The sequence below is a fragment of the Misgurnus anguillicaudatus genome, chromosome 17 (assembly GCF_027580225.2).
Source record: "Misgurnus anguillicaudatus chromosome 17, ASM2758022v2, whole genome shotgun sequence".
NCBI classification, from domain to species: Eukaryota; Metazoa; Chordata; class Actinopteri; order Cypriniformes; family Cobitidae; genus Misgurnus; species Misgurnus anguillicaudatus.
In genome coordinates, this window is record NC_073353.2 from 31,627,311 (window position 1) to 31,642,654 (window position 15,344).

Here is a 15,344-nt window from a genome sequence, read left to right on the forward strand (position 1 = left end):
TGTGTTTGACTTGACACAAAGCTGCTATACCTCAGAAGATAATGCGCATGGTATTAAAAACGCGTCGTGCAATTTCGTACTTAAGAGCATGAATCCTACCTTTCATAGAAATTAAACACTCGCTTCGCGTCAGTGGAAAGTGGTCGCTTAAATATGACCAGGGGTTTCTTTCATAAGATTTGAACTGAGGCGGGTCTGCATTAGCGCGCACCTGTCTCCTCCGTCTCCATGGTTCTTTTTGCGCGTTCCCCCGGGCCCCGCCCATTTACATCCGTTGCGCGTCTTTATCACCTTGCTTTTTAAAATATTTTTTTACTCAGTAACGGATATGATTTAAAATGTAGCGAAGTACAATACTTTAAATAAAACATACTTAAGTAAAAGTAAAAGTACAGATTTTAAAAACTACTCAAAAAAGTAAAAATACACAAAAAACCTACTCAATTACAGTAACGTGAGTAAATGTAATTCGTTACTTTCCACCTCTGGATTTGTAAGTTTTAAAATGCACCTATTAAGCAAAATCCACTCTTTGGACATAAATGTGCATTGGCAGTCCACACAACTACTCTACAATGAACCCTTTTTAATCCCCATTAGACATGTTGCTTTGATTTTCTTGTTAATGTGATGTCACACTAATAAATCCCCGCTCATGGCCACTGACTGACAGTCCTGCACCACCATATGACCGGTATCAGTAATCAATATGTGCAGACATAATAATTGGTTAGCTGTATCGACAAAAAAAATTGTATCGGTGCATTTCTAAATTGATCCTATTTATAAGGTGACTACGTTTCCCATCATTCATTTTGGCAGCATGAGAATTATTAAACCACTGCAAAAGCAAAAGAAGCAGGCAGCATTCGACATCTATCAAACTTCTAAGAAACAGTTACTATTGTGTTTCAGTTTTAGCATTTAGATAAGGGTGGAGGAATAACTCCAAGTCTGGCTAGAAAGCAGGCAATTTGCATCTCAGGTAATTGTGCCGCTTCTCCAGACACCTGCTGCACGGAGATCTTCATTTCCTCGCCACACTACAAATAACGAACTCACTGTTTGTTAGTGTTGTTTAATTACACCTTTGATTGTTTCACAGCTACGTTAGACAACTCAGCTGTAAACATGAACTAATAGCAACAAACAGGGTAGGAGCAGACTAGGCTAAGCTTAAGTGGTATTTACACTTGGTCACTTTTGAATGCTCTTCAAGATGCGGTGGAGACAGAAAGCAATCCGCTTATTTACGTTTATGCATTTGGCAGACACTTTTATTCAAAGCGACTTATCCAGAGGCGTCACGCCCATTCAAACTGAGTTTTTTTGAGCCAAATGGATTTTGCATGCAACCTCCAAATCAAAGAAGCATCCTTTAATCTGTTACTTCTCTTTTTATCTGTTTAATGTGCACAATATTATCAATTCCGCACTGCATCCTTGTCACTTTTCAAAGATTTTCGCCGTTTTGATCGTGTTACATGGTGCTGCAGTGCAGACGCAATAGCGCAGTCGCAGACAGCATCAGCATCTGAGCACTATCTGAAAAATGAAAATGTCAACAAAAACGCTCAAAACGTTTCCAAACCCCAATCCTGTAATGTGCAATTAACCTTTGCTGTGTAAAAAATGTATGGTATGAAATGTGACGATGTATATACACTCACCTAAAGGATTATTAGGAAAACCTGTTCAATTTTTCATTAATGCAATGGTGTAACGGTGTGGGGGATGTTTTCTTGGCACACGTTTGGCCCCTTAGTGCCAATTGGGCATCTTTTAAATGCCACGGCCTGCCTGAGCATTGTTTCTGACCATGTCCATCCCTTTATGACCACCATGTACCCATCCTCTGATGGCTACTTCCAGCAGGATAATGCATCATGTCACAAAGCTCGAATCCAATTCAAATTGGTTTCTTGAACTTGACAATGAGTTCACTGTACTAAAATGGCCCCCACAGTCACCAGATCTCAACCCAATAGAGCATCTTTGGGATGTGGTGGAATGGGAGCTTTGTGCCCTTGATGTGCATCCCACAAACCTCCATCAACTGCAATATGGGCCAACATTTCTAAAGAATGCTTTTAGCACCTTGTTGAATCAATGCCACGTAGAATTAAGGCAGTTCTGAAGGCGAAAAAGGAGTCAAACACAGTATTAGTATGGTGTTCCTAATAATCCTTTAGGTGAGTGTATTAGTCGATAAATAGATTCATATTGGTACAACGCCGTAGTTCACGGGGGCACACATGGCCGCGGGAAGTGGGGGTGCTGCGGGTGCTGCAGCACCCCCTGTTGGCGAGAGGGAGATTTTTAAAAATTTTTAGATGGGTTGCTCGGCGACGTCATTAACTGGTTGCGAGAGGCAGAAAGAAAAGACGTGCCTTGTGTTTTAGGCTAGCTGTGCCTGTAAGTCAAAATGCAAAGGAGTTGTTGTGTGGATAATAGTACCAACAGAGTCAGTGCTGGGTGCCTGATGTTAACATACCAGTAAATGCGACTGTTACTAGCCCAACATTATAATTCATTTCGTCTTTTGAAGACATGGGTATACGCACTCACCAAAACCCAGAAAAGACTCACACACCTTTGGCTGATGCATGCCCACACAGAAATTCTAAACTCCCTGGGCATTCGTCCCCTCATGAGAGACTTTGGACTTTATTATACAACCGGCGCAATGCGCGACGCGAGTGTCTTTTGCTAGAGTAAAGAGCGCGTTGATAATATGCGCATATTAACGGGATGACAACGCGGGTTTGTTATCACATACATGGATGCGAAGCATCACAAACACGCCTTTTTAAAGGATTAAATGTAAAAGATTATTATTGAGTCTCTTGGACATAAATGATGACCGATTATGAGACGTTAGAAGGCGCAAAGAGCTGCTTCATCTGTAGCTAAGTAAATAAATGATTTGCTTTTAAACAAATGCATCTATTTTTAAATGCTTCCCCGCGAATTTATTGTATATAATGACTCTTTGGATATGGTGAAATGAGAACGTTTGTAAATTCTTTATCTCTTGTTTGTAACAAATAAAGTATTTTTAGAGTACAAACCTTATATAAAGCCTATATATTCTAAAAATGTAATTATACAGCATGTATTTCTTTATAAAAGTATACAATATCAGAACTAAACCCATTATTATTTTTGTTCAATGTATGAATTATTTATAAGTTAAAAAAAGCCAGCGATAGTACTATTTAGTAAAAAAAGCTCTATATAAGGTATGTAATTGTGAGAATATTTTACCACTGTTAATCGACGTGTGATCCTAACTTAAAAACGAAAGTAAAATATGTTTGTCTGAACATTGAAAATGTTGAAGTTTATTTAATATTATATGTTGTTATAATATTATATGTTGTATGTAAATATATATATGTAATGTATGTCTGAAGTTGTAACGAAAGTAATTTCCCCTGGAATTTTTATAAGTATTTCTGCTTCTGATTAATAGCGCATATATTAATCTGATGTCTGTGTGTTTCACTAAAGTGTATATGACAATAAAGTAGTGTGAAACTCAATGTCTTTATTTTTAAAATGTATTTTAAATGGGCCTATAGGCTCATAGGTTTTTTGTAAAAAAAAAAAAAAATTCACAGCACCCCCTGTTCAAAATGACTTCCAGCGGCCCTGGGGGCACAGAATCACATGCTCATACTGTATAAGAGAAAAAAATTAGTGTAAAAATGCGTTCCTTTAATCATTTTATATAAACATTTTTCTTATTATTGAATATTAAAATTAACCACTTGACTGTTGTGAGTGTTATGTCATTTTCATTGTTTATAAAAATTTATAAAATTATACATTTTATAACAAAACGCAGTTGTTGTGCAAAAATTAAACAGAATATAAATAAACAAAAAATGCAATTTCAGATGTAAATATGATGCCAATATGTCATTATTCTGATTGAATTAATTGATATAAGTATTTTATATTAAAGTTAGTCAGCAAATTTTTTTGGTTGGTTTTACATGAAGGCAGTGGGCTCAGATTGTTAGAAATGTAAGTGGGACTGCCATGGATAAATATTTATTTTAATGTCTGTGTATGCACACTGTGCCCCCTTAAAAAATGGTACATGACACCCCTGGGGCCATCAGCTGTACATTTTATTATATCAGCATTTGTGTAACCAAGGATTCAAACCAATGACCTTTGCGGAGCTAGTGCAATGCTCGACCAGTTGAGCTGCATGAACATGCATCACTACATCAAAGTTGCATCTGGAAAAACTTTCATCCCTGGCATTAGCAGAATCAAAGTGATAAGCACGTCTGTATAAATGTGATCAAATGTAAGCTAAGCCTCTCCTAGACACTGTGGTGATATTTTTTATTTGGTTTATGGTTTGTCTAGAGTTTCAGTTATAAACCCAAACATAAAAGTATCATATCGGTGGCTTATTGTATTAGACAGCTAAACTGCTAAAAAAGTCAAGACACGCATGCAGTTTGTGTCAGACTTGCATCTCGGTGGGCTCATGATCGCGTCATCCGTGAGACCTCTCTGTTTCAGTCAAGCAGACAACAGCCTGAGGGCTCGGCGCATTAGAGATGGATCGGACAAATCCTCTTTCGGCAACACACAGCCGTACGCACCTCGCCGTGTTGTCATCCATAAAAACCAAAAGCACTCGAGGCTGTTTTGGAAAAAAAGGCCAGCACTGAGCACACAGCCCATCTGTGAAAACGCTCCTCTCGCCTGATCAAATTCGTAGATGTCGAAACGGCTTATTCGTCTAACTCTCGGGTCTCTCTTTGGGGCAGGGCGCTCTGTAAACACTTGCCAAGATTAGGCAACTTAATCTACTTTCTCACTAAATTAACAAGAAGCTAAATCAATCCCACGGCAGCAAAAGTACACTTCAAGAAGGGATTCAATTAATCATTTGACCGAGCCAATCGAAATCAGTGTCTGCTGTTCAGCCATGTTTGTGCTCTAAGCTAATAGATATTGAGAGAGATCACATTGAATTGAAAGAAACATACTTTCAGGGTCTGAAAATAACAATTGCTTTGGTAAGTATTGGTCAATTGCACTAATAGGAACTGAAACTTCAACAGTCCATATACATAAAAATTTTCATTCACGGTGGACAAGCAGGAATGAAACTTACAGGTCCAGTGCAGGCAAGACCATCATCTTCTGCCACCTCACATTGTGCATCACACTCCAAACACATTGAGCCATTCGCAAACTCGCGCACGTCCCTATGGATGAGAGAGAGAAATAGAGAGAGAGAGAGAGAGGGGGGGGGGGGGAAGACGAGACAAGAAAGATTGTATTAGTCCAAAACATTAAAATTGAGAAAACTGCATGTCGATCTTGAAAGGTATACATTTTTTTTAGAGAACTTTCTATTTTCGGACTACAGTATATGTTAAACGTATAGATACGTTTTCAAAACCTAAATAAATACACTGAATCATATGTAAAGTAGAAAGCAGAGGTGGTCTCACACACAGACACACATGCACGGTGGTAGGTGGTGAAAATATAGCCAAAGGGAATTCAGTGCCTGAGGCGCTGCAAGGCCGTACACAAGCGACAGTGGAATCTAACACATCCGCCGAGTGTTTATAGCACTTGTGGTTCACTTCTCAGAAGGCTGCTACAAAATCTTGCAACAGCTGGCAAACACAGTTACTATTGACCAAAAGCAAGCAGTCAACAGCCTTCACCACCTATAGAAGTGACAATTCATCAGGCGTGTTCAGAGGCACCTCAAACCACCAAAGGGATTTTTGAAAACAATCACAAAATGACTCAACACTTTTGTTTTCTCATCCTGGTGGACAGAAACCTGACATCAGTTGGAGCAAGAAATGTAACCCAGTGGGAACGGCAGACGTAAGAAATACAGGTGGCAAAAATGTGAGCTGCCTCAATGGCAAGAAGAAATTAATAGAAGAAATGTGACCCTGGTCATAAGGTTCAGTATGAATAAATAAGCTTTTCATTGATGTATGGTTTGTTAGAGGACAATATTTGGTCGAACTATTTAAAAATCTGGAATCTGAAAAAAAATCTAAATATTGAGAAAATTGCCTTTAAAGGGACACTCCACTTATTTAATCCATTAAATCTGATTAGACCATTAGCATTGCGTTTAAAAATAGAAAGAGTTTTGATATTTTTCCTGTTGAAAACTTGACCCTTCTGTAGTTATATTGTGTACTAAGACCGGCAGAAAATTAAAAGTTGTGATTTTCTAGGCAGATATAGTTAGGAACTATACTCTTATTCTGGCGTAATAATCAAGGACTTTGCTGCCGTAACATGGCTGCAGGCAGCAAAATGATATTACGCAGCAGCCGAAAATAGTTCGCTGCTATTGAAACTTACTAAGGGGACTATTTTCGTCTGCTGCATAATATCATTTTGCTGCCTGCATATAGTGTCCAAATGAAGTCCTTAGCAACACTAGTCCTAAGTCCCTAATGCCAAATACATTTTTGATATATTTACGATAGGAAATTTACAACATATCTTTATGGAACATGATCTTTACTTAAAATCCTAATAATTTTTCGCATAAAAAAATTATAATTTTGACCCATACAATGTATTGTTGGTTATTGCTACAAAAATACCTATGCGACTTATGACTGGTTTTTATGGTCCAGGCAGGGTAACAAATAATTAAAGGGTTAGTTCGGCCAAAAACGATATTAAACCCATGATTTACTCACCCCCAAGCTGTCCGAGTTGCATATGTCCATCGTTTTTCAGACAAACACATTTTCGGATATTTTAGAAAATATTTTAGATCTTTCTGTTGATTAAATGTAATGTTACGGGGTCCAGCAATAGTCCACGACCTTCAAGTCCAAAAAAAGTGAGTCCATCCTTCACAAATTAAATCCAAACGGCTCCAGGATGATAAACAAAGGTCTTCTGAGGGTAATCTGTGCGGTGGTGTTGTAGAAATATCCATATTTAAAATGTTATTAACTTTATTAACTACCTTCCGGTAGCGCCGCCATCTTAGAGTCATCCGCATTCAGGATGAGCGCTTACGCAGCATACAACGGTTTCTCTGTTGCTGCTCTGTCCCCCGCCCTCCGAATTTGTCATACGTCACTAAGAAAAGTGCGTACACTACGCTAATACTCTCTCCTGAGTCTAAGATGGCGGCGCTGCCGGAAGGTAGTTGGTAACGTTGATGGCATTTTAAATATGGATATTTCTGCGGCGGCGCCGCACGGGTTGCCCCCGGGGGACCTTTGTTTGTCGTCCTGGAGCCGTTTGGATTTGATTTGTGAGGGATGGACGCACTTTTTTTGGACTTGGGGGTCGTGGACTGTGGCTGGACCCCGTGGCATTGCATTTGATCAACAGAAAGATCTAAAATATTTTCTAAAATATCCAAAAATGTGTTTGTCTGAAAAACGATGGACATATGCAACTCGGACAGCTTGGGGGTGAGTAAATAATGGGTTTAATATCGTTTTTGGCCGAACTATCCCTTTAATTGTATATCTATAAAGCACAGCACATATTGTATGTCTCAGGACAGCCAGTGAACAACTACTTTGTCATAGATTAAATACTGTATGTTCTCATACACTATTAAACATTATGGTTCTTAGGGTGTTTTCAGACTTGAGCCTTTGTTTCGGAACCTGGTGGGTTTTCTCCCTTGGTTCGGTTCGTTAAGGCACATGTAAACATTAATTATTTAGGAAAAAGCTAAAATAATTGCATATTTGTGAAGGAATTTTGTTAGAGATCAGATTTAGAATGATTATCAAACATACGCAGAATTTAAAATTAGTAAATAACGTTTTTGCTTCAGTTTTTTCATAAATTGGGTAAGTGCCATCTAGTGGATAATTGCGGTATTGCAGAGAAACATAAAATTACTCAGAAACACTTTATGCAAATGTTTTCTCTTAATTGACGAGATAACTCGTCAACGGCAGGGAAAGAGTTAACTGAATTCTGGTGAGCACATCAACGCCATTCACAACCAAAGTTCCGCAATAGGTACATGTTAAAAATGTTGTCCCTCCTAAGTTTTGATTCCTGCTCACAATAATGAAGTTATATAACCATAGATACCAAAAACCGCCACACGATAATCCCGTAAAACTGCTGTCTAGAGCAGAATCACAGAAAATAAACAGATGTACTTTGACCAATTAAAGAAGAGTTTACTTGCACACAGGGCTCAAAATTAACTTTTTTATTTGGTAGCACTGGTGCTCCCAACTTTAAAGAGTTAGGAGCACCAGCAAAAATTTAGGCGCATTTATCCAAAAATTTAAAAGCACCACAACTACAATGTAAATGTTAATAGATTTATTTTATTAAAAATAAAACACCACCACCGGGCTTTACACATCCTATGGCCAGCATTTAAAAGTTGGTCTTCTATTTTATTTTATTTTGCTGCATAAATTCCTAAATTAATACCCAAAGCTGTTGAAATAGTATAGCAGCAATAATAATTTAACAATTACAGGTAACATGATTAAGATTACATAGAAATCTAGCAAACACGTAAATTACTGATTAATTGTGACATTACAAAAGTGACCCTAATATAGAAGGCTAATATATATTGGTATTGAAAACTGCATTACCAGGATGCTTTTACTACTAAATAGGCAATGTTTTAAAAAATACAACAAAAACATACCATCAGCAATGTCGTTTTCCACATCAACATGGACAACAAGGATGTTTGTCGGATGTCCATTCACCAGCGCATGCGCACATACACCATCAAACACACTTTGACAGACAGGAGGTCGGTGTCTCCATCAGTAATAAACACATTTGTCATGACACGTCTTTTATTTTTGGCACTTTCGCCATGTTTAAGCAAGGTACGTCTAGCGCTTAAAATGTTTTGATTCCGCCATTAACGCCGTTTTACAGGATTTACAGTAAACACAGTAAGTTACATTTTAATAGCGAAGACACTCGAAATCTTTAAGCCACTCTGAAAGGTTTAACGTCAACTCGTATTTTCCGGTGGTGGAGTTACATTTGAATCCGGATCGTTTTCATAAAATACAGTAATAACCTTGGCTGTAATCGGCTTGCTCTCGTCATGCTCGCGACGCGTTCGTCTTTTCACATTTCCGCGCTCCACGGCAACAAGGAATGACTGACGCTCATATTAGCCAATCTGTGGTCTTCATTAAACGCAAGAACTTAATGGTGAAATTTGATTGGTTATGTATCGTTGGAGAGAACACTGAACCTGGGACAGCGCCAGCACGCAGGATCACAATCAACTCGCGTCAAAATGGGCAGTCGCACAAATGCTCCCAAATATATTTTAAGGTCGCACAGATTAAATTTCGGTCGCATATGCGACCAAAATGGTCGCAATTTCGAGCCCTGTGCACATGACTATATTAACAAAGTCTGGTTCGTTTGGAAATATTGCCCTGTGAATGCGAACTAAACCAACATAAAATTGCAACAATGTAGTCATTTAACCCCCAGTTTCTTAACAAATCAATCGATCTACAGGTCTGAAAAAACACCCATAAAGGGTACACCAAAGGGAACCAATTTTGGTTCTCCAAAGAACCTTTTAGATCAAAGGTTCTTAAAAGAACCATTTCTTTTTAAAGGCACACTCCACTTTTTTTAAACTATGCTCATTTTCCAGCTCCCCTAGAGTTAAACATTTGATTTTTCCCGTTTTGGAATCCATTCAGCTGATCTCCGGGTCTGGCGGTACCACTTTTAGCATAATCCATTGAATCTGATTAGACCATTAGCATCGCGCACAAAAATGACCAGAGTTTCAAAATTTTTCTATTTAATTCTTGACTCTTCTGTAGTTACATCGTGTATTAAGACCGATGGAAAATTAAAAGTTGTGATTTTCTAGGCCAATATGGCTAGGAACTATATCTCATTCTGGCGTAATAAAGAACTTTGCTGCTGTAACATGGCTGCAGCAGGCGCAATAATATTCACAGCGCCCGAAAATAGTCCCCTTGTAACTTTCAATAGCAGGGGACAATTTTCGAGCACTGCGTAATACACATGGCCGGACTTACCATTGGGCTGGAGTGGGCTTGAGCCGGCTTGCGTTCGTTTGATTTGTTAAGTCGTTTTTATTTTTTATTTTACAGTCTATTGGTTGGTGCTGCATTTAATTCGTTAATATATGTCAGTCATCTTGGTGCTGAATATGACGTGCTGAGTTTACTGCTTTTGAAACCCATAGATGCTGGTATAATAGCGAATACGCGATAACGCGAAATGAGAGTCATAAATGAGCTTTACAAATAACGAGAAAGAGCAACGCGAAAATGAAGCGCTCCGTATGAAAGATTACTAGAGTAGGTTTTGTAACTCTGTTTTTTCTTGTTTGTTTGTAATCTAACGTGATACACAGCAGGTATACGCAGTATACCCACTAGGAAAGGTCAAGGATTTCTGTATACCCATTTAAAAAAGCGTGAAAATACTTAACAGTGTGTGACAAACCTTTGACACTTTCATTCATAAATTGACATCTGAATCACTCACCATTCGCATGCTCCACTTGCTACTTTGGCGGGTTGAAGCTCATATACAGTCGGCTCTTTGATATTTGGTACATTTGACTTCATGCGGCACTGCGCGATCCGATCATTATATGAAATCAAACTATCACGGCGCAAAAGTGACTGTAAAGCAGGCGGGGGTATTCATGTGGTTCAACAACAGCCAAAAAAATGACATCAGAGTACCGCGAGAGCGATTCGAGAAATCACACGGAGAAGTCTACTTTATAATCGCTCTCGCGGTACTTTGACATCATCACCAAGCGGTCTGCGTAGCGCCAAATGAAATCCAATCTGCTCGCAGTCTGCAGCTCACACGACACTGTAACCAAACTATGAACGAGTGGAACAGAGCTACGAAACATAACAAAATCCGGAGCGTTAACCACGCACATATGATTATGTCAACATTTAAATCATCAGTCCAGTTTATTACTTCATCTGGAGGTGAGGATTCACTAAATCATGGCCATGTTGATGTCCGGATGGTTTTTGATATAATCCACTATAACTTAGCCTACCTGTAGTTTCTCTTTCAGCATGTTTGCTAACAGAATCACAGTTTAAACTTCTGAAAAGTGTTCATTTTTATATCTACGTTCAAGGTTTTAATGTATTACGTTCATATCAGACGCAAAAATTAATGAATGATCATCTTCTCCACTTTGGTTTTTGGTGTCTAATATTACATGATGGTCTTGTCATAATTATTAAATAACATCCTAAAATATTTTCTTTTCACTGCACCACTTAGGCTATATGCACAAAATACACTTGTTGATTATGTTTATAACTTTATATGGTGTGTAATAAGGTGAATGTTAATCAAAACATATCATTCTCTTCTTAAGCTAAGTCTAACACAATGATTTTAAATGTTGTTATGGGGTATTTTTTAATGTGCATGATTCATTTGGATTTGTGACATCCCTAAAAATACATGATTTAATTTTAGACTGGGCTTATGTTCTGCTATAGAGACATAGGGGCAGTTTCCTAGTCAGGTCTTATCTTAGTCCAAGACTAAAATGCATGTTTGATCTGTCTTAATTTAAACACATGTTGCACTGATGTATCTTAACATATATCATTGTCATTGTTTTGTCTCAAGACGCACACCAGTGATGTTTTTTGTAAGGTTTGTTTGTAAAAACTACTTGAATGCCCTAATATAACCTATAGCAATAGGCCTAGTGCTAGATTAATCTAAACCCTGTCGGGAAACTTCCCTAAAATGTAGTTCTATGATATATTTTTATTTTAGGTTGTTTACTGTATGTGCACTTTCAGAAGATAATTTACACAAGCTGTCACTGGGGTGGTACCCTTTCAAATAGTACACCTTTGTACCTAAAGAGTGCATATAATGGGTACAAATGTACCTATATCTGTACCTAAAGGGTAAATATTAGGACCCATTTAAAGGGTACCGTCCCAGTGACAGCTTTTGTACCTGTTGTTCTGATAGTGTAGGGCCCAAAATTTATTCAAGCCCAGGGGCCTCCACCCTGTTAAGTCCTGCCCTGACGGCAGGGAAAGAGTTAACTGAATTCTGGTGAGCACATCAACGCCATTCACAACCAAAGTTCCGCAATAGGTACATGTTAAAAATGTTGTCCCGCTTAAGTTTTGATTCCTGCTCACAATAATGAAGTTATATAACCGTAGATACCAAAAACAGCCACACGATAATCCCGTAAAACTGCTGTCTAGAGCAGAATCACAGAAAATAAACAGATGTACTCTGACCAATTAAAGAAGAGTTTACTTGCACGTGACTTATATTGACAAAAGTCTGGTTCGTTTGGAAATATTGCCCTGTGAATGCGAACTAAACCAACATAAAATTGCAACAATGTAGTCATTTAACCCCCAGTTTCTTAACAAATCAATCGATCTACAGGTCTGAAAACACCCATAATGGGTACACCAAAGGGAACCAATTTTGGTTCTCCAAAGAACCTTTTAGATCAAAGGTTCTTAAAATAACCATTTCTTTTTAAAGGCACACTTCACTTTTTTTGAAAATAGGCTCATTTTCCAGCTCCCCTGGAGTGGAGCATTTGATTTTTGCCGTTTTGGAGTCCATTCAGCTGATCCCCGGGTCTGGCGGTACCACTTTTAGCATAATCCATTGAATCTGATTAGACCATTAGCATCGCGCACAAAAATGACCAGAGTTTCAAAATGTTTCTATTTAATTCTGTAGTTACATCGTGTATTAAGACTGATGGAAAATTAAAAGTTGTGATTTTCTATGCCGATATGGATAGGAACTATAATCTCATTCTGGCGTAATAATCAAGGAGTTGCTGCTGTAACATGGCTGCAGCAGGCACAATGATATTACGCAGCGCCCAAAAATAGTCCCCTTGGTAACTTTCAATAGCAGAGGACTATTTTCAAGCACTGGGTAATATACCTGAATTTAATCTCACCTCAAATGTCACATCACAAGTGTTATCATTTTAGACCGCATCCATTCCTGCACTGTACATCCACACACCACAATCTATCTTAACAATGAACGTCAGAGTATTTTGTGGTGAATTTGTTTCTGAATTTTTGGTCTGTTTGCTCCTAGCTCGGTATGTGAACAGTAGGAGGTTGACAGCCAGAGAAGAGGAAAAACACAGACTCTCTGATCACCTTATGAAAACAAATACATTCACACACACACACAGATATCACTAAGTGACGCATGTGGCACGGATGACACGTGACGTGTGAGACAGTGATGCGTCTGTGCGCCTGTAGCCGTGTGCCGTACCTCTCCAAACCTGCCTGTCGCTTCTCGACCACGTAGGGCCTGCTGAGCAGCTTGGGCCTAGAGCCAGACAGTCTGCAAGGCAAAAGAATCATGTGGGACGATCGCAGGGTGAACCAGCCCTGAGCTACACATTGCCTTTAATAATGCCTGCTGATTTATTATCAATCACAGTCAGAAAAGACAAAACTGATGTCACCATTTTACCCCATCATTCATGGTGTACATTTATGGGACACTTTCATGAATGGGGTTGTAAACGTGGGAAACAGCAAACAGTATATTGTTTAACTAAAATGAATTGAATGCCAATTTACAGTAATTTTAATTATTGGATACGGTCAAGAAAAGGTCTTGACCAGAGAAACATGAATGAATGAAGTACTTGCAGACCAAAGTGCATTGTATTTGTGGAAAGTGCCATTGCATTTATGTGTCTGGATAAAAGGGACAAGGGAACACATAAAACAGCCTATACGGTTGCTTTACAATGTGATTGTGTTTGTTGTTGTCTTGTTTTAGCTCTGGGCAAAGTAGAAAATAAATTTCACTGGTTCATTCAGTCAAATCAATCAAATGCTGATATTCGTCTTTCCCTTCGAGCGGTGCGAAAGCACAAAACAAATAAAGAGGGAATTCAAATACAATCTCCTATTTACCTTCTCCATGGTACTGATTAACAGTTTCACTGCGTATTTATTCTAATTGTAAAAAACAAAAACGAAGCCAGTTTATCAATCCAAAGCTATTTTGGAGAAACAGACAAACTTTGTTGCTGAAAAGCAAAGATTAGTCCAATGTGAATTCTGTATAGTGCTGGTTTGGCCACTTAAGGCGCTTTTCCAATGCATCATACCCCACGGGTTGGGTCATGCCAGCTCAATACTTTGGCTCGGTTAGCTTTTCCATTGAGAATCTGGTACTACTTAAGGCCATTGCATAGTAACCCCACGGTTTGGTTTGGGTCAGCTTACTTTTGTGAGCTTTTCCACTGGGTGCAGTACCCGATACTTTTTTTTTGGTACTACCTCGGTCGGGATTCCAAGCGACCCAAGCTGATACCAAAACGTGACCCGAAAACACTGTAGATCACAGATTGGTCTAAGAGAATTGTCACTACCAGTATCATCGCTATAATGTAAAAGATTAGCTTTACCTTCGTGCTAGCTTGCGCTGTCTGGAGTAAACATGCTGTCATCTGTGCTCTGCTATAAGTTCCCAAACTCCCTTTTAGTAATGAAAAACAGTCACAGGTTGAGTATCAGGAACACCATAAGAGTTTTTTCCAAACTTGCAGTTTGTGGCGGCACATTCGCGACGCGCACATTCACATATGCTTAAATGCAACTTAAATGAGGCTCAGCGGAGCGCGTCGACTGACGCCACGGGTGTTTGTACAGAAACTGTCATGTCAGACATTGGTAGTGATAAACCCGATGTGCAAACATGGTGGTCAATTTAAATTTTGTGGCGGATTGAGAAATAAATGACTGTATGGGAATGTACAACGACGCTCTCACATGTATGATGTCACAGCAGTAGGCAGCGCAAATATAATGACAGGCCTATAATCCCTCCCACTGCGAATTGATACTATACTCGATGGAAAAGCTAACTAAGCCAAAGCGAAGTAAGGTGAGCTGACCCGACCTGACATGACCTGACCAAACCGTGGGGAACTATGCAATGGAAAAGCGCCATTACTGTATCCAGTTGAAAACCCCCCAAAAGTTAGCTGACCGGTCCCGTGGGGTAATATGCAATGGAAAAGCGCCATTAATGGTTGATCAATGATGTCTTTCTGGTTAAACTACAGTAGTTAACCAACAGGCTGGGAACTTCAGAAATCTGGCATCCAATGCCAGGAACCAGTATTTAAACATTTACTGTACATTTATGCATTTGGCAAATGTTTTATCCAGAGAGACTTACGTATTATATATTAAATCTATATATTTTTCTGCAGAATGAGTGTTTCCTGGGATCGAACCTATGATATCTGAGATGCTATGCTATGCTTAGAAACG

General features: G+C 38.8%; 1 protein-coding gene across 1 annotated transcript in view; it reads right to left on the minus strand.

Annotated features, from left to right (window-relative positions):
* erbb4b (erb-b2 receptor tyrosine kinase 4b) overlaps positions 1-15,344 on the minus strand; it is a 438,095-nt gene that overhangs the window by 80,355 nt on the left and 342,396 nt on the right. Inside the window, exons 14-15 of the mRNA XM_073854619.1 lie at positions 13,321-13,392; positions 5,147-5,240 (exon numbers count right to left, since the gene is read on the minus strand). Of these exons, the coding sequence (XP_073710720.1) occupies positions 5,147-5,240; positions 13,321-13,392 (166 nt within the window). The remainder of the gene's footprint in view (positions 1-5,146; positions 5,241-13,320; positions 13,393-15,344) is intronic.